General features: G+C 38.6%; 1 protein-coding gene across 3 annotated transcripts; it reads left to right on the top strand.

The window, feature by feature from the left end:
* The first annotated feature begins 1,439 nt into the window (after nt 1-1,439).
* On the top strand, nt 1,440-26,227 carry LOC139164157 (calreticulin-like). Of its 3 annotated transcripts, none has more exons than XM_070745905.1 (10): nt 1,440-1,512; nt 2,916-2,965; nt 4,654-4,755; nt 12,964-13,167; nt 14,365-14,459; nt 14,872-15,081; nt 15,582-15,695; nt 20,274-20,417; nt 22,327-22,419; nt 24,788-26,227. In XM_070745905.1, exons 2-10 carry the CDS (start codon nt 2,941-2,943, stop codon nt 24,917-24,919), a joined length of 1,119 nt encoding a protein of 372 aa, XP_070602006.1. In that variant the 5' UTR covers nt 1,440-1,512; nt 2,916-2,940; the 3' UTR covers nt 24,920-26,227. The 3 variants fall into 3 exon arrangements, with proteins under 3 accessions (XP_070602006.1, XP_070602005.1, XP_070602004.1); XM_070745904.1 differs by lacking the exon at nt 2,916-2,965 and adding an exon at nt 3,091-3,237 and having other exon boundaries at nt 1,452-1,512; XM_070745903.1 differs by lacking the exons at nt 1,440-1,512; nt 2,916-2,965 and adding an exon at nt 3,081-3,237.
* The last annotated feature ends 8 nt before the right edge of the window (nt 26,228-26,235 follow it).

Below are 26,235 nucleotides of genomic sequence, written 5' to 3'. Positions count from 1 at the left end.
CTCCCTCGCCTTCAGAGGCACCCTCCTTCGCCTGGCTCTCCCCACCCCGCCCCACGGGCGTCCTTCTAGTGCCACACACGGGCCAGGAACACTCCGAGATCTCCTCCTCCCTTCCGCTTTTCCTTCCACCCCTCTGTAGGAATTATGTAAGCCATATAAAGCCACACAAAGCAAATTAGCTATGCTTAGGATATACAGAAACAGTTATCTGGACAAGCGTAGTGAAAATTTGCCTGGAAACAGTGACTCATAAGTTAGCCATGAACTTTGGACAGACAAAGAACTATAAAAATTCCTTAGCACGCTCATGGCAAGAGATAAGACACAAACAGTGTGATTGGCTAACAACTCAGCCTCTGATAGGAGCATTAAGCAAAAAGTTAGTAACCTATTAAAAGCATTAGATGAGAGTTTTTGGAACCAATTAGGAAGCTTAAAAGAAATAGCCTATAAAAACTTGTGTATTCAGAAGCCTTATTTTTGCATATAGAAATATCCTATAAAAACTTGTGTATTCAGAAGCCTTATTTTTGCATATAGCAATAGCCTATAGAAACCTATATATTTGAAAACCTTATATTTGTAGCCTATAAGAAACGTATATTAGGAAAAATTAAACTTGCATATAGCCAATAGAATGTTACCAGTTGAAACCCCTCATTTGCATATGAGGGGCATAAAAGAAGCATACCTGTAACAATAAAGCTTTGTCACTTTACCCAGACCATTGACTCCGTGTTTCATTGGTAAGCACTAGTAATGGTTTCAGGATCGGGCCTCGTGAAGTGAACCACCACAGGGTTGTCGAGACCCCCGTCCAGCGGGGATTGCGTCTCCCCTCCTTCCAATTAAGACAGTTCTCAAGCCTGCGGGGGGAGTGTGGAGTTAAAGCCAGCTGCTTTGGGCCCCTTGAAGGGACTCCCCTGGACGTAGCGGGTGCCAGCCACGGAGTGCGAGCCATGGAGCCTTGTCTGAGGCCGAAGCGCCGGTCCTTGCCACGGCTGGGATTCCCTGCCTCCGGACTGCCACCGCAAGCCAAGGGAAAATCCCAGGCGCTTTGGCCGGCAAAAGGCGCCGTTGGCAGGCGGCAAGCAAAGGAGAAATCTGGCTGCAGCAGTCACAAGGCAGGGGAATCTCTGCAGCAATAAAAGCGCATGCGGAGTAAGAGAACACACGCACCCGGGCTCAGGTTCGTAAGGTGAAAATGGTTCAGAAGTAGAGGCAAAGAAATCTTAAATACCAGGTTCGTATCTTGTAAAGTTTGTCAATAGAGGTGCTTGTAAGTAGAGGTACCACTATATTGTGTTTGAACTTGATAAAAGATAACTGGTCAATTTTTATGGGTTTGAGTTGTGTACCCCAAGAAGATACTGATAAAACTATAAAATTGTAAACATATTACCGTATATGGTCTTTCACTTTTGCCTTTTGTTCCAGGATGTTGCCAAAAATCGAGTCTGAATTCAAAATAGCATTTTGTTTGGAAATGAATTTTTCAGCAGTAATGATAAGGTAAGCTATTTTAATATATTGAATTCTAATGACTGTATCTAGAGCTCCACAGAGATACGATTTAAAATGAAACAAAGGCTATAAAAAGACAAAAGATTCCACTGGATAATGTAGATTGGCCCAAACCCTGGGCCATGACCCACTACCAGGCCTTGAGCTGTTGAGCCTTGAGCTGGGCCACATAAGTGTGACTGGGGGGATCAAAAGACAAGGTCACTTTAACAATGTCCTGCTGGAGCAGGGTTGGACTATAAGACCTCCAGGTCCCTTCCAGCTCTGGATTATCCTCTGAAGCTGCATCTAGTGCCATGTTTGTAGTCCTTCCTTCCTCTCCTTTTTCCCTTCTCTCCCTCCGTCTATCTAGCTATCTACAGTATCTACCTACCTACCTACCTACCTTTCTACTCCCACCCTTCATTTTTTGCCTAGCAGGCTTCAGGGAAGGCTGCTGGAAGCAAAAACAGAAACCACCACCAGTCTTTGGGCTCCACCTGCCATTTTTGGCCTAGCATGCTTCAGGGTGAAAAAAAAAGTTCTGAAAATCAGCCTTGTGACATGCGATTATTGGAATGTTTTTAAAATACTTTTTTTTAGTATTTTTTTACTACCAGTTCTACAAACCAGTAGCAATGGGCCAAAACGGTAGCATTTCACCCCTGCTTGAGGCCTTTCTATCTTGAACACTTTTTTTTCTTCTGCAACATCTGCAAAAATTAAAATAAGAGAGAATTTTTTTATAGGTTATTAGATTTTCTGCCTCATTTAAGAAGTCAAAATTGTCCTAAACCTTTTGAGATAAATTTAGTTTTCAGTAAAATTTGTGTTTTCTTTTCCTATAATTCAGTTTCTGTGATAGAAAAAAGTTATCCTGAAATTCCACTTATATTTAATTTAATCTGTATTTTCATTTTGCATGTCCATATTTCTCAGTCACTTAGTTGTGATCATATTCTAACTCCCCAAACATTTCAGCAGTGTTTTAATTTAACAAATTGTTAACTTCAGAATCTTCTAATCTATACTGTAATTCTTTTGTTTTATTTAGAAAATAAAAGTACAAGGCACTTCATATGATGATAACTTGAAATTGCAAAGTTACTAGAAACAAAATGAGAGAATAGACTATATTCTGAAATAATATAATAACTGTATTTAATTGGCATTTGCTATTTAAAAGTTTATAAACAGCTTTTGAAAATGCAGCCTTCTCCTCAATAGTATTTCAGACTTGTATATAGAGGGATCATTCAAACTTTTATATAAGAGGTACCAATGTATTTCCTGTGTGTGAATTGATTTGAATTAGTTTAGGCATCTGTGCATTAAAAATTAATTTCCTCTGAGACATTTAAAATAGTTTCTGTTGGTTTAATTGCGTGGTTCCTTCTGATTGGTCCCTATAGCATCATTATTCATGGATTTTAGCCAATGGAAAAGATCTATCTCCTCACCAGTAAGTAGCAATTATAGTGATGTGCCTGAGAGAAATAGGAAGAGATTTCAGAAATACTCAAGTATTTCTATAGCATTTAAAGAAGCATCCTACCACTTGTATTAAAATATTTACTATGATATCAGGGATGAACCTGATTTTCCTAGGTTCCTTTCTGATAGGTCTGGCTTGGGGAAATCTAGATGATAACGATGATAGCACTTCTGCTGTAGCAGAAAAAGTGGAACCTGTTATAACAAAAGAATATTTTAGGGAAGAGTTTGATGATGAGGGTAAGTGAAAAATTTTGCTTTTTTCGGTCCTAGAATATAACTATTAACTTCTAAATCTTCTTCATAGTGTCATCCAATCTCATATTTATATTCTTGTTTTCTTTTTACATGAATAAAACTATACTGAATTTTAGTGTAACTGTAACTATACTGAATTTTTGTATAGCATCATAATGATCTGTATGCATATTTACTGTAGAAATATATAAGAAAGAGAGAAGTCTAGATTGAGCCACATTTTCTATTTACAGTATAATATCCATATAAAAATAGAATTTTTAGATAGATATTATAAATCTACTGAATGATCCTGGGAAGGGAGAAGAACAGATAAGGGATATGGAGAGATGTATCCAGGATCCTTTATGCAGTGTGTCTTAAATAATGATTCTCAACTATTTAAAAAAAATAGACTTTTTCCAGTAAACTTTTAAAAAGGTATCAGTGCCTCTTCTGTTACTTCTAAAAGAAAAATATTAAAATTGGTACGTTATCTATACTATATGCTCTCTCTGCAAAAATAAATCATTTTCTATTTATTGTCCCAATTTCAGTTTCTTTCCCTTATGTTAATCTTTAGTCACTTCTATATGCATTGAAATTGTATTTATAGCAATAATTTAAATAATAATAAATTCAAATTTATGTAGTGCATGTTTTGCTTTTCGATTAATTTAGCTTGATTAATTCTTGAATATTTGCTTACTAAGAAAAGAAAGCTAAAAAATATAGGGTCAAATATATTGTAAGTCCTTCAGTCATCTCCCACCCCATTTCATCTGTTCTTCCAGTTTATTTTTATCTAGGAAGATCAATACGGGTTGTTACAACTGTAAATCCCTTTGTTTAGGAGATTTGTTCTACCTAAAAGTTTTTGTTACTTAAATTATTTTCAGCTTGAACTCTGCCTTTTCCTTAGTGAGATTTTCTTCTACAATTGGTAAAATATAAATATAATTAGTTTTTTTATTATCTCTGCACGTTTAATTGTAGATTTAGTGATTTAAACATGGAACAACTCAGGCAATTCACCAGACATGATTCAACATGCATTACAGTCCCTTGGGTCCAGGAGCAGTTATCACAAGCTCCAGATGGCTTTTGAACATTCCTGAGTAAAATGCATTTTATGGAGTTGTTTTTAATTATACGTGTTATTGATAAAACTTGAGTTATTTTTTAAAGTTTATTGTCTTCTTATATTGCAGTAAAGAAGTTATATAATATGCATAAGCAAGAAAACAACTGCAATTTTAATATTTTTTGTATATCAAGCTACAAAATAGAATACACAATAATAAATTAGCTGTATTTCTTAAATGTTTTATTGTTGTTCTAAGTTCATATCCATTGTAATCAGAAAATGAAATAATACTGCTCCGATAAGTTTTGTAAAATTGAAATGTTCTTTTTCAGATGAATGGGAAGAACGATGGGTTCTATCTAAACATAGGGTTGATTATGGTAAATTTCGGATAGGATCAGGAAAATTTTATGGTGACAGAGAAAAAGATAAAGGTAAAGTAATTTACATATATTTTTTCAGGCAAAAAACTTTAATTTTTTTTGGAATGTTTCCTAATGAATTTCTGGGTTTTATTATTCAGTTTTATGCAGTTTACATATGTTTGGCTGATGATAAAATACAGTGGAACCCCGACATAAGAGCTGCTCTACTTAAGAGCAACTCGAGATAAGAGCTGGGAGGGGAGAGATATTTTTGTTCTACTTACAAGCCCAAATTCGAGATACAAGCGCCAAGGAGCTGTCTCCTGAAGCCAAACGCTAACTTCCGCGTTCGGCTTCAGGAGACAGCTTTGAAGCGGCACGCGTGTTTTAAAAGGTTGCAGCCGGCCTGGGGTGCTCGGGGGGGGGGGTGCTTGCAGCTTTCTTTCTTGCTCTTTTTCTTTCTCTCTTTTACCTTCCCTTCCTCTATTTCTTCTTTTCTTTCTCCTTCCCACCTTCTTCCCTCCCTCCCTCCCTTCACTCATTCCTCTCTTACTCTCCCCTTTCATAAGTTTCCTTGCTTCCTTCCTCTGTTCCTGTCCCTTCCCCCTTTCTTTCTTTCTTTCTTTCTTTCTTTCTTTCTTTCTTTCTTTCTTGCTCTTTTTCTTTCTCTCTTTTACCTTCCCTTCCTCTATTTCTTCTTTTCTTTCTCCTTCCCACCTTCTTCCCTCCCTCCCTCCCTTCACTCATTCCTCTCTTACTCTCCCCTTTCATAAGTTTCCTTGCTTCCTTCCTCTGTTCCTGTCCCTTCCCTCTTTCCTTCCTTCCTTCCCACCCTCCGTCCATTCATTCACCCATTCCTCTCTTGATCGCTTAAAGCCGGTCCCTGGTGCAAAAAGGGTTGGGGACCTCTGTCCTACAGGATTGGGTGGCAGAGAAGTTGAACATATGTAAATTTAAAAGTTTAAGAAAGTTTACAAGTTAAGTGAAAGAAACTTCATTATTCATTTATATGTACATGTACATTTCTTCATTAAAAACATGTCTTTCTGCATAATTTAGACTAACTTTGTGAGTTTTTTGAGGGCTGGAACCAATTAAAATTATTTACATTAATTCCTATGGGGAAAAGTCGTTCGAGATAAGAGCTGCTCGACTTAAGAGCCCAGGTCCGGAACGAATTAAACTCGTATCTCGAGGTACCACTGTATCTGCATAAAGTATCTTCTACAAATTTTTGCATAACATGTTCCAAAAAAGATTTTTATACCTCAAAGAGAAATTTGCATGCTACGTCACATCATCATTTTTAAAATTAAGAAAATTAAAATGAAAGTTACCTGTGATTTGGCAACAATCTGGAGTTAGAAGAATTCAAAATCTTATTGGTCAGACTCATCTGTGCTGAAGATGTTAATTTCAATGTACATTTTCCAAATAACTCAAAATGCTTTTATATTTTAAATTGATCCGTGTTAATTGTCCAATTGCTATTCTACCATTATACATTTTAGTTAATTCATATGCTTTAATAGTACAGGTTGTCTCATATTTAGATGGATTATTTCCTCCCTTTCAATTCTACCATGCACTATATCAAATGTCTCTCAAGTTTGAAAATAAGTCTTCAAAAATGCTGTCATGCATTAGTGGTGACTTGGGCTTTAGTTAATTTATCCTATTTTATACAGAATAGTTTTAGTGTTACTAGTATACCCATGTTTTTCCGAAAATAAGATCCTGTCTTATATTTTTTTGAATACTGAATAAACCCTTGGCCTTATTGTTATACACTCAAAAGCCTGATTGGGCTTATTATCAGGGGATGCCTTATTTAGGGTATACTAAGATTGATTCATACAAAATAATTATAGTTATCCGTTACTAGTCTATTAAGGATAATCCAATCCAAGCCTACTGTTGACTTTTCCCAGTGTTGGATCTATGTAAGAGAGAAGAGTGAATTCTGAAATACTCTAGAAAATCCTCTATTATCATCTTCTAGATTCAGATGTGTTGGAGCCATTATAAATTATACCTCTAAGTCACTAAGGAAATGACCAGAAACCAATACTACTGGTATTACAAGGTGCACTAAATGATTCAGGAAAACTAAAATGAATTGTACTCTATTTTTCATAATCTATCAGTATGGCATCCACTACAAATTGGAAGCCTGATTTAAATGGAGCCAAATAATCAAGATTGCTGTCCAGCTCTGAATTTATTTGTACACTGAACAATCTGTGCTTTGTTGAAGCATCATTTCAGAAATATTTTGTTATCTAAACAGAGTAACAGAATAATCATGGGGAGACAAAACAGAGAATGGGAGCAAGTTCAGGATTCCTGCTATCTTCTCTATTCAGTTTTCTTGTGGAAAACTGGCAAACATCATCAGAAATCTTCCTCCCACCTTCTCTCCTTCCCTCCAATTCCTGACAGTTTATCTTTAATCTGTTAGGTAGGGGCGGATTTAGGATGTGATTTAGGATGTGCAAGTAAGTAATGATAAACAGAGCCATATGAGGGGTGTTGCATGGGTTGAGAGATGGGTAAGTGCATCAGAGATGCCACATGGGTTGAGTATGGCACGTGAGTGTGTATCTAGGTTGGGAAAGATGTTCTGGTGTTTATGAAAGGTGCTATGCGAGTAGGATAGATGGTGTGAGGAACAGTGTGGCTTCAAAACAATGCATGGAGCTTGCAGGGTGATGGAGCTGCTGTGCTGGTCAGGAATAGCACGTGTATGTTGGAAAAGGCACCTGGGGATGCTTCAGAAGTGCCCTTTGGTCAGAAAGCATATGGAGTGACATCATGGGTCAGAAAGGATGTGTGGGCTGCTCAAGAGGCAATGCAATAGTCATGGGAGGAATGCAGGGAGGTCATGGATTAGGTACAGTTTATGCAAGAAATATTGAGTGAGCCAGAGGAGAAGTGGGGGCGCCATGGTCAGGATGGTTACATGAGCCAAGGAAGGCATGCAGTGATTGGCAGTGGTTAAGAAGAGTATGGGGTGGGGGGCATACAACAGTGCTGTTTGGGTCGGGAAGGCATTTGGGGTGGCATAGTAGATATGAGCCAGGAAAGAGGGATGGGCCTTCCTTCCTTCCTCCTTCCCTCTCTCCCCCTTACATTCTCAATTCTATGCTGTGGAGGATCCATTAAGCAAATTTGAATATATTTGGCTTGCTGGTTGGGGTCTTGCACTAAACATCTGACGTAATAATGATGGATTTGCTCTTGAATAATCACAAAAGAATTCCATCTATTCCTTTTTGGAAGAATTTATTTGGCATCCAAATATATCATTTTGGAAAAGGCAGCTGTATTGTCTGATGTAGAGGTTGCAAATTGCCTATTCTGATCTTTCTCTTCTTACAGTAGAAATTCAGATTTCTCTAGGGAATAAAAATGAATGACGATGAAGGCAAACTTTGGCTATGGCATCTACTTCAGCAAAAATATTATGAAAGTCATGCATTTTACCTCACTCTCTGTTGAGGTCTTGTTGAGGAACTCTCAGAGTAGTTAATGTTTGCAATATATTCTTAATTAGATCTTCTGTTTTCTCTCTATCTTTGTTTCCTCATTCTGTATGTTTCTTTGTGATACTGGAAATGTGGAAATGTGCAACCCTTTCATTTCCCATTTCTTCATCTCTTTCTTGCCATATCCGGACAACATTACATGTTATCTCTTGACCATGACACTCTCTTTCTTTTCATGTGACATAATTATGCTGACATTTAATTTAACTATTTGTATTTGTATTTATTAGATTTGTATACCGCCCCTCTCCGAAGACTCGGGGCGGCTAACAACAATATAAAAAGACAATGTAAACAAATCTAATATTAAAAACAATCTTAAAAACCCCAATTTAAAGAACCACTCATACATACAAGCATACTACGTATAAATTCTATAAGCCTAGGGGGAAGGGAAATTTCAATTCTCCCATGCCTGACGACAGAGGTGGGTTTTAAGGAGCTTGCGAAAGGCAAGGAGGGTGGGGGCAACTCTGATATCCGTGGGAAGCTGGTTCCAGAGGGTCGGGGCCGCCACAGAGAAGGCTCTTCTCCTGGGTCCCATCAAACGACATTGCTTAGTCGGCGGGACCCGGAGAAGGCCAACTCTGTGGGACCTAACCGGTCGCTGGGATTCATGCAGCAGAAGGCGGTCCCGGAGATAAACTAAAATTTTAATTTAATTATCTTTTAACCACAACGTTGTGCATTGGTGGTCTCAGCTCAGAATAGTTTTGAATCCCCTTCTTCATTGAGTTGCAGGAAGCTGTCAGAGTCTGTTTAAAAATAGGATCATGTGATCTCTTAAAGCCTAGGGCAGGACCAATCTACCTGATCTGGCAACCAAAAGAGGGACCAGTATAAACTGAGTTTCAGAATATTAAGCAGTTGAAAAATGAAACAAGATGGGCAAGGGCTAAGATGTAATGACTAATGTATTTAACTGACACCAGAGATATCCAATTTCTATTCTATCTGTAGCCACAGCAGCTCACTGGTGACTTTCATACCATCCTGCCCCACAGAATTGTTATGAAAAATTATAAGACAGGTTTCTGGATGCATTAAATATGTCAGAGTAACTTAGTTCAAAAATTTACCCAGTATAGTCACAAACATTTTAGTAGTTCAGTGATGAGGAACCTTTTCTTCCTTGGGCAGGTGTTATCACACATGCGTGAGTGCCCACACCCATAATTCAATGCCTGGGGAAGGTGAAAACAGCTTCCCCCCCATCCTGGAGGCCCTTTGGAGGCCAGAAATGGCCTGTTTCCCAACTTCTGGGGGTCTCAGTAAGTTCGTGTTTCACCCTCACTAGGCTCCAAAGGCTTCCCTGGAACTGGGGGACGGTAAAAATGTACTCCCCCATGCCCCAGAGGCTTTCTGGAAGCCAAAAGCACCCTGCCAGAGCCTCTGTGTGAGCTAAAAATCAGCTAGCCGACACACACATACATGTTGGAGCTGAGCTAGGGAAATGGCTTGTGTGCCAGCAGATATTGTTCCATGTGCCACCTGTGGCACCCATGCCATAGGTTCGCCATCACTATACTAGGTAATACCGTGGTGGCAAACCTATGGCACCCATGCCACAGGGGCACGCGGAGCCATATCGGAGGGTACGTCCTATGTCAGCTCCAGCGCATGCTGGCCAGCTTATTTTTGGCCTTGGGAAAGGCCGTTTCACCCTCTGGACACGCAGAGCCCCGCAGGCAAAGAAATTGACAAATGGACTTTGTGCTGTTTTTTGCATTCCGGAGGGTTCAGGGAAGCTTCCTGAAGCACCAGAGTGAAAAAAAACTGCACAATGGCCTCACCGGATAGACTGGCCCACAGTTCAGTCCTAAAGCAATCCAGAAAAATTGGAATAAAAAGTACCCCCCTGTGAGTTGAGGGAAGGGAGGGTCAGCTTGCCGAGTGCACAAGCCTGGGGGGGGGGGAAGCACTGCTTACACCCTTCAAGCATAGCAGGCTTAGGATGGGGAATCCCGTGCACTGAAAGTAAAACAGCTGCAGCGAAAAAGCTGGAGTCAAAAGAAGGGGCGAAGAGGGCTCTGCAAGCAAAGGGGGCAGTGACGGCAGCTAGAGTGAAGGCGGGGTCAGGAACTGCGCATCCTCCCAGCAGGAGGTGGTAAATGTTTGACAGGCGCCGTGCACAGCTCTGCCCTCCACCTTCCCAGCCGAGTTCTGCAGCTGAGGGGCGATAGAGCAAACCGTGCATGGCTGGCAGCAGGGCTTTCGTCCTTCTGCTTCTGGACATGGCGCTGCTGCTTCCAAAAGCAGCAGCGCCGAGAAGCAGCAACGCCTCGCCCAGAAACAGATGGCTGGAGGCACCGCGTGGAGGGCGAAGGGACCCAATCCCCACGAGGACCAGAATAGAGGGAATCCTATCCCGTGAGATGCCCGACCTAGACACTCATCCAGAGCAGCTGCTGCCCTGCTGGGTTTCAAAGCCAAAGAGCAGGAGTTGGGGGAAAGAAAGCTTCTGCTTTTGGCTACATGGAAGGAAAGCAGCAGAAGTCTTTCTTTCTTTCTTTTTCCCAAACTCTGGCTCTTCGGCTTCCAAACCCAGCCAGGGCAGCAGCCGCTGTGGACAAGTGTCTAGGATGGGCATCTCATGGTGGGGAGAGCTGCAAGACATGTGTCCTACCTGCGAATTGTAGCTCCGTTGCGTTCCTCAGTGTTGTATCCAGGGAAGAAAGCACATTAAATAACTAAAAGAAAACTTCTTGCAAGTTTGAGACGTTTGTGCATTCCCAAAGCCTTCAGAAGCACTCTGCAGACCTCCCAAACCCTCTGTGTGCCCCATTTCTTTGCAAAAATGGGCTTGTTTTTCACCCATTTTTGTGAAAAGCAGGATGTGCAGAGGGTTTGAGAGGCCTGCAAAGTGTTCTGTGGGGAGGGCAGGGAGGACTAAAACTTTTTTCTTACTTACCTCTTCACAATCTTGATGTGTCGTATACTCTGAAAATTATGGTAAATTGCCCTATTGGCACTTGGAGATAAATACATGGGTTTTGGGTTGTAGTTTGGTCACTTGGTCTGAAAAACGTTCGCAATCACTGAGATAATACATAAATCACAATGAAATTGCAATCCTTTACATCAGGAGTGTCACACTCGATTTCATTGAGGGCCGCATCAGGGTTGTGTTTGACTTCAGGGGGCCAGGGAGGGGCATGGCCAGCTTGACATCACTTATATTGGGGGCGCCTATGGTGACCCGAGCACTCTGGTAGAAAAAACAGTCTCCCAAGCTCTGTTTTCAGCTGCGATGGCTTCCTGCAACTCACTCTCAGCGAAAATGGAGCTCCAGAGGGCTGCCTGTAGCAGTTGCAAGTGCCATTTTCACTGGTAGAGCCACAGCGGGCTGGTCCTTCACTGTTTCCTGGGCAGCCCCACGGGCCTGATCTAATCATCCCGCAGCCAAATATGGTCCCCAGGCCTTGAGTTAGACACTACTGCTATACATGCTACCTGGGAAACAGGTAATCTCAGGTAGTTGAGAAGATACCATCTGAAGATATTACTCTGGGGAGGGATTTTTGACCCCCTCAGAGAGGGTCCACAACTTGGGCGTCCTCCTTGATCCACAGCTGACCTTCGCACATCATCTTTCTGCTATGGCGAGGGGGGCGTTTGCCCAGGTCCACCTGGTGCACTAGTTGCAGCCCTATTGGACAGGGAGTCTCTATTCACAGTCCCTCATGCCCTTATTACCACAAGGTTTGACTACTGCAATGCTCTCTACATGGGGCTACTTTGAAGAATGTTCAGAAACTGCAAATCATGCAGAATGCAGCCACGTGAGCGGTCATGGGCCTTTCAAGGCATGCCCATATTTCTCCAGCACTTTGCAGACTGCATTGGCTGCCGAATGGTTTCTGGACACAATTCAAAGTGTTGGCTATGACCCATAAAGCCGTACATGGCATCAGAACAGATTACTTGTAGGACAGCCTTATGCGCATGAGTCCCAGCGACCGGTTAGGTCCCACTGAGTCGGCCTTCTCCAGGTCCCATCAACTAGACAGTGTTGCTTGACAGGACCTAGGGGAAGAGCCTTCTCTGTGGGAGCCCTGGCCCCCTGAAATCAGCTCCCCCCAAAGATTCGTACTGCCCCCACCCTCCTCGCCTTCAGGAAGAGTCTAAAGACTCATCTATGCCGCCAGGCTTGGGGCCAATAGACTCTCGCCCCCGGCCAACCAGTGTAAGTATGTCCTTTGTTCGAATGGAAATGGGTTTTTAAATATTATTAGGGTTTTTAAAGTAATTAGCTAAATTAATTGGATTTTTAGATATTTATACTGTATATTGTCTTTTGATATGTTGTAAGCTGCCCCGAGTCCTCAGAGAGGGGCGGCATATAAATCCAATAAATAAATGAATAAATAAATAAATTCAATAAAACTTACTTCTCAGTAGACATTTACAGTAATGCATTAGAAATAAATTTAATTTCTAGAGTTTTCTTTATCAGAACTGTTCTATATTATATTGTAATAATGTTACGTGCTATATCTATTAATAGAAATACTTTTGAAAAAAGTAGCAAATGTAATTATAATTTATTTCTAAGCTATGTTTATTAATATATTTCACATCTTTAAAGCAGAATCAAAGAGCTATATATTATCTCATAATTTTCAGAAAGTCACTATAATCCAATATGGAAGAAGAATAAAGTATATATAGAGTTCATGCCTCTGGCATGATTAGTATTTGGATATTTGAATATCATTTCTTTTTATAGGTCTGCAGACAACTGATGACATTAGGTACTATGCGGTATCAGCAAGGTTTCGGCCTTTCAACAATGAAAATCAGACCTTAGTGGTTCAATATACAGTAAAATATGACCAACAGGTTGATTGTGGTGGGGCCTATATCAAACTTTATTCTGTTGATGTGAATCAAGAGACCCTGAATGAAGAAACACCTTATTATATTATGTTTGGTATGTTCTCTTAAATGCCTAATAATATTAATTTGAAGCAGAAATATTATATTAGTGTATAATATATACACTATATTATCTATATCACAGGAAATAAACTCCTCTGAGATATAGCTTTTCAATATTTTTATCTGTTCTTTTATATTTGTAAATGAGTTAAATCAATTTTACCGTAAGATCTATATAATGTTAGGGCTGTGATTTAGTATACAATCTTGTTTTTGACCTTGGCAGATGGATAATTTCAGAGACCCACTCGGTGGGATATAAAGTCAATAGTTTACCCTAGTTGTATGTCAGAGTATTCCATACAGGAAATTCTAATTAAAATCATAGTTATTTACCAATATGCAGATACTGTACACAATTATTAGTATATTGGCATGTCCATGCCACAAATTTATTATTGCTTATGTGGGGGAAAATATTCTAATAGGCATATTTTAAACTTACAGACTAATATACCTGAGTACTTGTCTACTACTAGAAGACAAAAATGTATAGGTTTTGGAATTCAGATTTTCTTCAGATGGATTTTTATTTTTATTATTATTATTTAATAGCATATGTTTCTAAAATAATACAACTCAGTTTAAACTTATTAATTGCAAAGTTGTGTCCGACCCATCGCGACCCTATGGACAACGTTCCTCAAGGCCCCAGAGTCCATTTAAGCTCACATCAACTGCTTCAGTGACTCCATCCAGCCACCTCATTTTCTGTTGTCCCCTTCTTCTTTTGCCTTCATTAGGTTCTTCTCCAGTGAAGCCTTTTTTCTCATTAGGTGGCCAAAGTATTTGAGTTTTATGTTCAGGATCTGGTTTTCTAAAGAGCAGTCAGGGTTGATCTCCTCCAGGACTGACTGGTTTGATTGCCTTGCAGTTCAGTTCAAGCTAGCTAGTGGGAAAAGGGAGGCTATATGTTTCTAAAATAACGTAATAAAATGTAGATTGTGGAGACAATATAATTTCTGAGATCCCTGGAGACAGTAGATTATCTAAACTCATTTGAGATACATTTCAAACCTAAATTTGAACTCAAACAACATTGATTAAGGATGACTGGCAGAAACAAGATAGGAATGCTGTGCCCACTTTTGTTCTCCTTGACTGTCATTCTGGTGCCATTTAGGGTGTGTGTGTGTGTGTGTGTGTAAGTGTAATTCTGCCAGAGTAATTTGGTATTCTTTTCTTCTAGGACCCGATATATGTGGAAAATATAAAAAGATAGTGCAAGTTATTTTCAACTATAAAGATGACTACTTTCTTACTAAAAAGAACATTACATGTGAGGTATGATCAAGGCCTTTCAGTGAATTACAAATATTTAATCTACCTTGCTGCACTTTTAAGCAGAATTGTTTGGGAGGTTTTTGACTAATTCTTGATAAAACTTTGCAAACTACTTCAAATGTCAGAAGCTAACAGCAAGTCATTTGAAAGGTTAGCAAATACGGTATTTACTGTTAATACCCCTCATCTTAATGCATAAGTAGTTATTTACTATTTGCATGTAGTCTAATGCAGCGAAAAAATTGTGATTTGTTTCCTAGTATTATCATTTTCTTGGCGCTGCACTGATAAATCACACTAGTAACACACTTGTTATTTTTAAAGACCTTATGAAATTTAATTAGCAAAACTGTCAGTTGTACAGCACTAGAAAGATGTTCCCATGTTTCTGTAACAATTTTTTTTCCCCAAGACGGATGACTTTACCCACCTCTACACTCTAATTCTCCGCCCTGATTTAACTTATGAAGTGAAGGTAGATAATTATGTAGTTGAAGCTGGCCATCTAGAAGATGATTGGGACTTCCTGCCTCCAAAAAGGATAATAGATATTGATCTGCAAAAACCTGATTATTGGGATGAAAGGGAAACTATTCCAGATCCCACGCATAAAAAACCAGAGGTATGGTTTCGCTTTGGACTGCATGGTTTTACAGTCTATATCAATTTACCTGCTGTGTTTCACTATTATTGCATACATTGAAATCAGTGAAGTTGGGACTGTTACTGATTGTTAATTATAATCACAATATGTGATCCCTAGATTTTCTTTTAAAGATTTATACTTTAAGTGGTGCTTCTTTGATCTAAGCTTCATAGTGGAAGAATTGGGACTAGACTGTAAACTTTAAAATCAGTATCGGATCTTCGCAATAGAATATGACTAGTATTTAACATTCTAATACTCACAAAAATTGAAAATGGAATAGTAGAAGAGACTTACTTAAAAATCCTTCATGCCATCTTTTTCCAGGTCTCTCATCTCAATTATAATATTGTTTATATAAATTACCTGTAACTAACTTTAGACTGACAGTGATGAAATAGTAATAATTTTCTTTTCATGTCAAAATACTCAGAGAAGCTAACTTACAATTAGTAACCTTGATGAAACTATTTTAGGACTGGGACCAACCACAAAGAATTCCTGATCCTTCTGTGATAAAGCCAGATGACTGGGATGAAGAAATGGATGGGGCATGGGAACCACCATTGGTTCCAAATCCTGAATATAAAGTAAGAGTTTTATAAGTGAAAGTAATAAAATAGAGACTAACCTGGTGGTTGTTTAATTGGCTATGTAATTTAAACATTAAGCTATAAGATATCGAAATTAGTTTTTGTTATTTTTTGATGTATAAGATAGAAACATAGAAACATAGAAGTCTGACGGCAGAAAAAGACCCCATGGTCCATCTAGTCTGCCCTTATACTATTTTCTGTATTTTATCTTAGGATGGATATATGTTTATCCCAGGCATGTTTAAATTCAGTTACTGTGGATTTATCTACCACGTCTGCTGGAAGTTTGTTCCAAGGATCTACTACTCTTTCAGTAAAATAATATTTTCTCATGTTGCTTTTGATCTTTCCCCCAACTAACCTCATATTGTGTCCCCTTGTTCTTGTGTTCACTTTCCTATTAAAAACACTTCCCTCCTGGACCTTATTTAACCCTTTAATATATTTAAATGTTTCGATCATGTCCCCCCTTTTCCTTCTGTCCTCCAGACTATACAGATTGAGTTCATTAAGTCTTTCCTGATACGTTTTATACTTAAGACCTTCAACCATTCTTGTAGCCCGTCTTTGGACCCGTTCAATTTTGTCAATATCTTTTTGTAGGTGAGGTCTCCAGAACTGAACATAGTATTCCAAATGTGGTCTCACCAGCATTCTATATAGCGGGATCATAATCTCCCTCTTCCTGCTTGTTATACCTCTAGCTATGCAGCCAAGCATCCTACTTGCTTTCCCTACTGCCTGACTGCACTGTTCACCCATTTTGAGACTGTCAGAAATCACTACGCCTAAATCCTTTTCTTTTGAAGTATTTGCTAACACAGAACTGCCAATACAATAGTCAGATTGAGGATTCCTTTTCCCCAAGTGCATTATTTTACATTTGGAAACATTAAACTGCAGTTTCCATTGCTTTGACCATTTATCTAGTAAAGCTAAATCATTTACCATATTGCCGACGCCTCCAGGAATATCAACCCTATTGCACACTTTAGAGTCATCGGCAAATAGGCAAACCTTCCCTACCAGACCTTCCCCTATGTCACTCACAAACATATTAAAAAGAATAGGACCCAGAACAGACCCTTGTGGCACACCGCTTGTAACCTGACTCTGCTCAGAATACTCGCCATTCACAACAACCCTCTGGTGTCTATGCTTCAGCCAGCTGCAAATCCACTGAACTATCCAGGGATTAAGTCCAATCTTCACTAATTTATCTATCAGCTCTTTATGTGGAACCGTATCAAAGGCTTTGCTGAAGTCCAGGTAGGCAATATCCACGGCACCACCTTCATCCAACACCTTTGTGACATAGTCAAAGAAATCAATGAGATTAGTCTGACATGATTTGCCTTCAGTAAAGCCATGCTGATTTGGGTCCAATAAGTTATTGTTTTTTAGGTGCTGATTTATCCTCTTTTTCAGTAGAGTCTCCATCATTTTAACGACAACTGATGTCAAGCTAACTGGCCTGTAGTTACCAGCTTCTTCTCTACTGCCCTTCTTGTGGATAGGCACAACACTTGCCATTCTCCAATCCTCAGGAACATCTCCTGTTAACAAGGATTGGTTAAACAAATCAGTCAGGGGGGTAGCAATGACAGATCTGAGTTCTTTAAGAACTCTGGGGTGGATACCATCTGGACCCATTGCCTTATTTATCTTTAATCGTTCAAGTTCTTCTAAGACATCGGCTTCTAAGATCACTGGAGCTGAATCCGTACAGCTGGAAGCAATGCTATATCCCTCTATAGTATTATTTTGTAAGGTGTCTTTTGAGAAAACTGAACAGAAGTAGCTATTGAAATGGTCAGCGATCTCCTTATTCCCATTAATGCATGTATTTTTCCCGGTACTAAGCTTCGTGATGCCGCAGTTTTTCTTCTTCTTATCACTAATATATCTGAAGAAGGTTTTATCCCCCTTCTTTAGAGATTTGGCAATTTCTTCCTCTTTTGAGGCTTTAGCAGCATATATTATCTGTTTCGCCTCCTTCTGTCTCATTTTATACACCTCCCTATCAGCTATACTTCCAGACTCTTTATACCTCCTATAGGCAGCCTTTTTTTCATTGACTATAGTCCTTACATCATTGCTAAACCATAGCGGTTTCTTCTTCCTTTTACCTTTAGTTATTTGTCTTACATACAGTCCAGTGGCTTTTAAGATGGCCTTTTTAAATACAGTCCACTGGGTGCTCGCTCCTGCCATTTTATCCCTCCCCTTTAATTCATTATCTAAATATTCCCCCATTGCATTAAAATTTGTTTTTCTGAAATCCAATACTTTGGTTGCATTATAGGATTGCTCACAATGAGTTTTTACATCAAACCACAAACATAGATGGTCACTGCAACCTAAATTTTCTCCCACCTTGACATCTGAAACCCAATTCCCATTCGTAAAAACTAAATCTAGAATATTCTCCCCTCTAGTTGGTGTCTTAACCAGCTGTGCCAGAGCTGCTCCTGTAAAGGCCTCTACTATATTCTTACTTTTGCATGTAAGGGCACTGGGGATATTCCAGTCAACATCAGGCATGTTGAAATCACCCATAACCACAATATCTCCCTTTACTGCCATTTGGGTAATTTCATCCACCATCTTGTTGTCATATTCGTCAGATTGCCCTGGAGGCCTATAGATCACCCCAATTCTAATGACAGAACCGTCTTTATTTTGCATGCAAATCCAGAGGGTCTCTAGATCTTGACATGTATTTTGAATTAGTGTTGTTTTTAGAGTTTCTTTAACATAAATGGCTACTCCACCTCCCCTTCTCTCTATTCTATCCTTCCTATACAGTGTATATCCTGGTATGGATATTTCCCATTCATTAGAATCCTTAAACCATGTCTCAGTTATGGCAACCAGGTCCAAATTATCTCTAGATATTATGGCCATTAATTCACAGAGCTTGTTGCTCAAGCTTCGAGCATTCGTGCACATTACACGAAGAACATTATTTTCATTATTAGTTTGCCCCTTATCATCAACAACTACATCTATTTTATTTTCCCTCCTAAAAGAGGCTGAAAATTTGGGTGTGCCTTATACTCCGAATGTAGCTCCGCCCACTTGTCAGCCCCTTCCCTTTGGCCTCTGCACATCCTCTTCCTGGCTTCAGAGATTGCTACTGACTGGCTTGTTTTGGGAGCTCCATGTGTTGTATTTTCAGCCTCCAATGGCTACCTGGAACAGCTTCTTTCAGCCTCCTAAAATGGCTACCTGGAACAGCTTCTGCCTTCTTTTACCCCTTCTGTGCTTTGCCTGCTTTAGTCACTGGAGTTCCCTTTGAGGATCAGCTGTGCTTTTGAAGCTGTTTTTCAGCCCAAACCTTTTAAGCAATCTTCTGTGCTTTGTCTGCTTTTCTAATTGCTGCTCCTGCCAACAATCAGCTGTCCTTTAGAAGCATATTCCTAGTTATCCCCAACCTCAAAACCAGTGAGCAAACGAATGTGCTGAAGCTTATCCCCCACCACCCCCAACCTCAAAACAGCAAGTGAACTAATGTGCTGAAGCTGACCAGGCTAAGGATTAGCCAGATGAATACTTGATGGACAGAATCTCACACACACACTCTATTTTCCTCCCCAAAAACTAAGGTGCATCTTACGCTCCAATGCGTCTTATTCTCTGAAAAATACAGTATATAAATAATCAGTCTTCATTTCACTAGTTTTCATTTGTCCATTTCATTTATAAATTTAAACTTGGCTTCATCATACTTGACTCCTTACCTCTACTGATAATTCATGCTTTCTGATTTTTTTAAAGAACAATTGTCCAATCCTTCAGGCATCTTATAACCTTGCATTCCCTTCTAAACATTAACTTCTCATCCATAGAATAACCTTAACTCAATGATGATAATTCTTTATTACAGCAACTTAACCTTTTTTTAACCTTCACTGCTTTGTATTCTTATTCTTCTCCCTTTCTCATTTGTGTTTCATTTTTTATGAAGAAATGACCTTCAGTGTGTAGCTTCACATGTGGAATTAATGTTTCTTTAAGCATAATATGATTAAGCCATAACCTGCTTATATTTCAAACTATAAATCATGCTTTGCAAATCACAACAGCTGTTGAACTACAAACCATATTATCACTAGCATTCTATTAGTTGTTGGCCATTTAAATACTATTGAAACTTCTGTAGACTTTTCTCTCACCCCGATATATTACCTGCCATCCTCAATGGTTGGATTGGATTCCCACCAGATTATTGAATGTACTGTATTTCAAAGTTTCAATTTTAAAAATTCACTTCTCAGACTAGACAATAAATCTAGTTGTATATTTCTTTCTGGTTTTGGTAGCTAACCTTCCAACATTTTCTATTAGGACTTTTTTTCCCCTGTTGTTATTTTTATTATTTCTATCATGTTAATAGTTGTAGATAGCATTCAACATGATATACACTTTTAAAAAATTAACCATATTTCAAAATATTTCACTAAAAAGTCAATGGTGTGTTACTTTTATTTTAATAGATTTCTACCTGTTTTACATATCTTGGTTTAAGTGGCTTTGGAAAGTGATATTCCAATTTCTTTCCATTTTTAGGGCATTTGGAAACCTCGTATAATTAAAAACCCCAATTATAATGGCATTTGGGTCCAGCCAGAAGTTGACAACCCTGAATACAAACCAGATCCTAATATTTACAAATATTATAATATTAGTGTCATTGGCTTAGAAATTTTACAGGTATGTATACTACAAAGTTTGTAAAATATATTTATTATTCAAATTATGAAGATAATTGGCAGTTCTGGAGATATTCTGTATCATCGTAGTAAGGGAAAAAAACCTCTTCAGAAAGTCCTTGACTTACGACCATTAATTCAGCAACGGTTCAAAGTTACAATAGCACTGAACAAATGGTGGTTATGACCGGTCCTTAGAGTTCTGGCTGTTCAGCACCTCCTTGATTACATTGATTAGCCCCTCTGCATTATATCTGCCACCTCCACCCCACTATGCATCTTCCCTGTACCTCACCATGCATCCCCATCATTCATGCATTCCATGACTGCATCTCACACATTACTGTGCACCCTCTCCAGGCCCTGATACAACTCCCTCACTTCCTTGTGCACTCTTCCTAAGCCTCACCATGCTTCTCTTGCAGGTCCTCCCCAACCCTCCAGCTAACAGTCATAAACCCTCTCCAATCCTTGCCACACCTGCTTCACAAATCCCTGCACACATTCTTGACTCTCCTCGTGCCTCCTTCATATCTCTGCACTTTCTCCCTGATCTTCACCCGGTTCCAGACCAAGCTCACACAAGTACACAAATACATTATTTTGTTCACTTCACTAAATGAGGCTTGCAAACCACACATAGTTGCAGGATAGGGACAGGCTTCCTCCACAGTTCAGACAGCTGGGCTTATGAGAACTCCAATTCAAAGCAACAAGCCAGAGAGTTGTCAGGCAGCGTTTCAGGGTCAGAGCTTATAGAAGATTTGTCAGCCGATCCAGGTTCAAAGGGAAAGTTGCAAGGTTCACAAGACTATGAATCAACAAGCTGTTGTGATCAACAGACAGCTTATGTTTGCTGCTCCATTCTAAGAGAAGCAACCCCAGTGTAGTTTCTGTGTGAGCAGTCTTACAGAGCACCTTTGCTCTACTCTCTTTGCAGCCTGCAGAGCTCTTGTGATGGGAGCAGGTGGTAATTCCACATCCCCATTTTTGGAGAGCGACAGCAGCTGTGTTTGCTGGTTGCTGGCCAGGCTACCTCTCTGCCTGCTCAGATAGTAGTCTGTCCAGTGGTGCTGAAGTTGGCTGCTCATATTAGCTGGCTTCAGAACTGGCCTCATGCCTCCTCTGACTCCAAATCTGAGCCTGCCATACTCACACCATCATATCCTTCTTGTCCATTGAAGCACATCCTTGTATCTTTGCATTCCAAGACACATACTCTTCCCCCATCCATGCAGCAGACCTGTGTTTATTGACCTCCTTCCTATTGCCTTTTGGACTGAGTTGGTTGTGGGAAGCCAGCAGAATGATCTGATGATTGTGGATTCAGTTAATATTAGTAACCAGAACAGCAGGGATTCCTGTTGCTAAGCAATGCGATTGTGCTTTACAACCACAATGCTTAATTATGTAAATTCTGGTCCCAATTATTGTTATAAGTCAAGGACTAGCCATACTTTGCTCATTTGCCTAGGAAAACGAAAATATTAATATTATTTACCCATTATTTCATTTTTAAGTATGTATATTTTATTTCATAATTGTGAAATTTTCATCCTCAAATCCATCCACTAGTAGGAATCCAGATTAAAGTATCTGAGGCAGATGATTGTTTTGCTTCTGTTTGAACAGAAGTGAATGACTGTTTGTTCATTCTTCATTGTCTCCACCGTTGAATTGTTCTTATTGTTAGGAAGTATTTTTGAAAATATTATCGTCTTATAAATTAAATCCTTTATTTAGTGCTCAGATGTGACAGAGAACAGATCTTGAACATTATTGCAGATAGATGAAGAGTACTATCGATTCCCTTTTTTTGTCTTTTCATAGCTAACTATTTCCAGTTCTTTTAATACAAGATGGTATGTAACTACGTGACTAAATAGTTCTGCCATGTTTTATTTTAACAGGGAAAATCTGGTACAATATTTGATAATTTTCTTATTACAAATGATGAACAATATGCTGAAGATGCTGGGAATGAAATGTGGGGTGCCACTTTCGTAAGTAATTTTAGGGTATTTCATAATGTATATTTATTGCAATATTTATATTGCCCCTCTGCCTTTAATATGAGTATCAGTCACTATACAAATATTATTAAAATAAAGCATAATGTAATAAACTGCCAAAACCACAGTATTGCCCCCCCCCAAAAAAACCTGAGCATCCGCATATGCAATAGAAGGATTCACTGATTTGTGTACCAGTCTAATCACAGTGCATAATTATTCTTAATTTTCCTTATGCTTTGTGATTGTATGCATTTTTGAATAAAAACAGCTTTAAACAATATTTAGCATTTCCCATGTTGATACCCTGGTGCAATTACTTACATAACCAAGAAGCTCAGTGACTATTAAGTATTGCAGGTAGAAACAAACAATAAGGTTGAAGGAAACTCCTGCTTTAACAGCATGACCAAGTACATGGAATAGTGAATGGGATTCCACATCACAATATATTGTTGCAGTATTCCTTTGCTAATTAATCTGTTATTGTCTATGTGGCAGACCATAGGACAAAATGCCCATTTAGATATTTGTCTGAATGTGTGCTAGCATTAAACCCTGAAGAGGAAAGATTTGTGCAGATTAGTTACACCAGGCTGTCCTTCTATTCTATTTTGTCCCTTGTTCTTCCCATCTTGAAAAAAAATGTAAATGTAAAGCTTGAACCTGTACATAATCATAGCTATAGTTGGAACTCGTTTAAATTGTGTGGAAAACTCAGGAGATCATGAGTATTCTCCTGCAGATTTTCAACAAAACCAAGGAAAGTGGGATTTGAAAAGGTAGGCTGCATGGCTATATCCTTACATAATTTAATCCAGTCCTTATCTAAGTTCAATTGTCTGTATATGTGGGCAAATTCATGAATGGAACTGTTGAGAATTAAACAATCTGAATGTTATAAAATCACCAACTTGATTCTGTTGAGAAATAAACAATATCTACATATATCCTTTTAATTGCATTATCTATCTCCCACAATGCTAACCATAATTTACTATGAAAAGGCTCACTCATTATAGATGGGACTTTGAAAAAAATGAATTACTTGCATAGCAATATATAGTTGTAACAGAAAAAGACAACAGAAACTTTCTATTATGCTTTTCTTATAAATTACATGGCTGTACCTTAAAAAAACCTTTCTGCTCAGTATTTTTAATAACATAAACATAAGCATCATAGCATGCTTTGTGAAAAACTGATCAAACAGCAGGCAAAGATGATAAAATGAGGATGATCAAACTATATTCTGAACTCTAAGAATCAATTTTTTAAATTGGCTATTGATATTTGCTTACATTTATTGATATTGCATAAGCTGGAAAAATATTCTGAACTTGAGTAGCATTATTTGGGTTTGTACAGCTTATTTTTGCATGCTATCAATGGAATGGAATGGAATGGAAATCCAATCAATCCAATCCTTTATTTGGCTGTGTGATTAAATACACAAGGAATTTGTCTCTCATGCAGAAACTTTCAGTGTACATGCAAAACAACAGAGTAATAATAATCACAATAATTATATCAATAACAGAAGTTGAAAAGATGATGAGGATTATTTGTTTGCTTGCTTGCTTGCTTGCTTGCTTGCTTGTTTATTTATTAGATTTGTATGCCGCCCCTCTCCGTAGATTCGGAGTCATAGTCATACAGTCATACTATATGGATAAATAGTATGTAAGACAGTGTTGTGAATTCAGCAGTGAAGGCAGGAGGGAAACTAACTGTCTTTCTGCCTGGTTATTTAGGCATGTGGTGGTGTCCCGAGGGAAGGCTAAGCAATGTTGAAACAGTGTATGTCCAGGATGTGAGGAGTCTGTTGATATTTTCTCAGCCCTTTTTCTGTTGATATTTTCTCAGCCCTTTTTCTGACCCTCACTGGAAGGCAGGCTGATTGATGTTGTTTTTCTGTAGTCCTAATTGTCTTTGGTTGCTGTATCAAACCAGACAGTTGTAGAATTACAAAAGACAGACAAAATAATTTCTCTGTAGAACTGTATCAACAGGTCCAGGACAGTCTGAACTTTTTGAGTTGATACCGGAATAACATTCTTTGTTGTGCCTTTTTAATGATAGTGGTAGTTTTGATGTTAGGCGTTCATTTCAAATACTATGTTTTACAGGACATTAACAATCTAGAGAGTAGTTGCAGACTATTAATTGTAAAGTTTGCTCACTATAGCTGTAAGAGGATGCATTATTTTTTTGTACTTTTTGTTGCTTTAATATTATTAACATGAGATCTCACTTATTAATTTTAATTTAACTACAGCACTTCATATAACAATAGAATTTGATCATCAAAATGTTTTAAGTTTGAGATTATGAATTATATATTTCTTCTTCTAAACAGGAGAGGGAATGGATGAGACGGGAAGGACAAGATGCAGCATTTAAAAATATTAATGAAATGGAGTCAAAGGGAAAAGAGACCAAGAAAGAAAAAAAGAAGAAAAAATCTATCAAAGTCAAAGATGAACTCTGATCAATCAAATCATTATATAATTACTGTCACTCAATTTGGTCATCACTGCTGGGTAGTATTGTACTTCTTTTCTAAATGTTACCCAGAATGGAGTGGTGACAGAAAATTCTGACAATTTTTGTACTGCTAGATGGCAGTTGAATACCCCAGAAAACATGTATAGATTCTATAGTTTATTTTATACCTATCAGTCTCTGTAATATTGTACTCTATTGGTGTCCAGAAGAAGGATTAATTTACTTAAATCATATAGATGGAGGAAGTTATATACTGCAGAGATGTGAGACACAGAATTCACACTTATTGATCACTAAACCACTCCTGAATTATAAGGGAGAGTACCGTAATTATTTTCAAATACCCATAGTCAATCTGAAATCTGAACGAAACTACTGTAACTACTATAATGGGTATACAGGGAGAGTGTATATGTTATTTGTTACTTGTGTCCAGGTTGCATGGTGAAATGCTGTGTAAAAAAAATCCACATGACTAGTGGATTTTATGAATTTTCTTGTGATTGGCTTAAAAAGAAACTGAAATAGGCTATGAGAGACATGAAGCAGCCACCCCACTAAATCAGAACCAAGACTTATTAGCAAAAGTGGATTAATTGTAAAGTCATAGAATTATCAAATTGGAAAGTATCAGTAGGGTCATCGAGTCCAATCCTATGCAATGCGCAAGAAAACCTATTTAAATATGTCCAGCCTATTTTTAAAAACCTCCAGAGATGGAGAATCCGAGTCTCTGTAGAAAGCTGCCTTCCTTCTGTTCATCATATGAAAATTTCTTCCTAAAAATCTAGGCTTGATAGCCCATACTAGGGGTAGGCAAAGTTGGCTGTTCTATGACTTGTGGACTTCAACACCCAGAATTCCTGAGTTGATCATGCTAGGTCGGGAATTCTGGAAGTTGAAGTCCACAAGTCATAGAAGAGCCAACTTTGCCTACCCCTGCCCCATACCATTTGGGGCTTACAGACATTGGAACTGTTACATTTGATTTCAAATTCCCTAAACCCAAACTGGCCTCCATTCAGATGCTGAGGCTAGTCTTTCATTAATGAATCTTATGTGATATGGGAAAGTAATATTTCACAGTATGATTCTTGTTACTTCTTTGTCATTTAACATAATAGGTACAGAATGCATTTTGATACAGATGTGTACCTTACTGTAGACCATTTCACATCACCACTTCTTTCGTGCTTAATTCTTCCTGAAAAACTGGGAAAAACTGGTAGCTGCCACCATGTGTAATCATATGACTAAACAATAAAAGAGGTCTTCCTATATTTATACATAAGAATAGCT

This window comes from Erythrolamprus reginae, chromosome 3 (genome assembly GCF_031021105.1).
Source record: "Erythrolamprus reginae isolate rEryReg1 chromosome 3, rEryReg1.hap1, whole genome shotgun sequence".
Classification (NCBI taxonomy): Eukaryota; Metazoa; Chordata; class Lepidosauria; order Squamata; family Dipsadidae; genus Erythrolamprus; species Erythrolamprus reginae.
Note: the sequence above shows the minus strand (reverse complement) of the source record. Positions and strands in the feature narration are given on the sequence as shown.

Coding starts and splice junctions, on each gene's coding strand:
- LOC139164157 (XM_070745903.1), top strand. CDS start 3,081: ATGATATCAGGGATGAACCTGATTTTCCTAGGTTCCTTTCTGATAGGT. Junction 4,756..12,963: donor TGACAGAGAAAAAGATAAAG/GTAAAGTAATTT, acceptor TTCTTTTTATAG/GTCTGCAGACAACTGATGAC. Junction 15,696..20,273: donor TTCCAAATCCTGAATATAAA/GTAAGAGTTTTA, acceptor TTCCATTTTTAG/GGCATTTGGAAACCTCGTAT.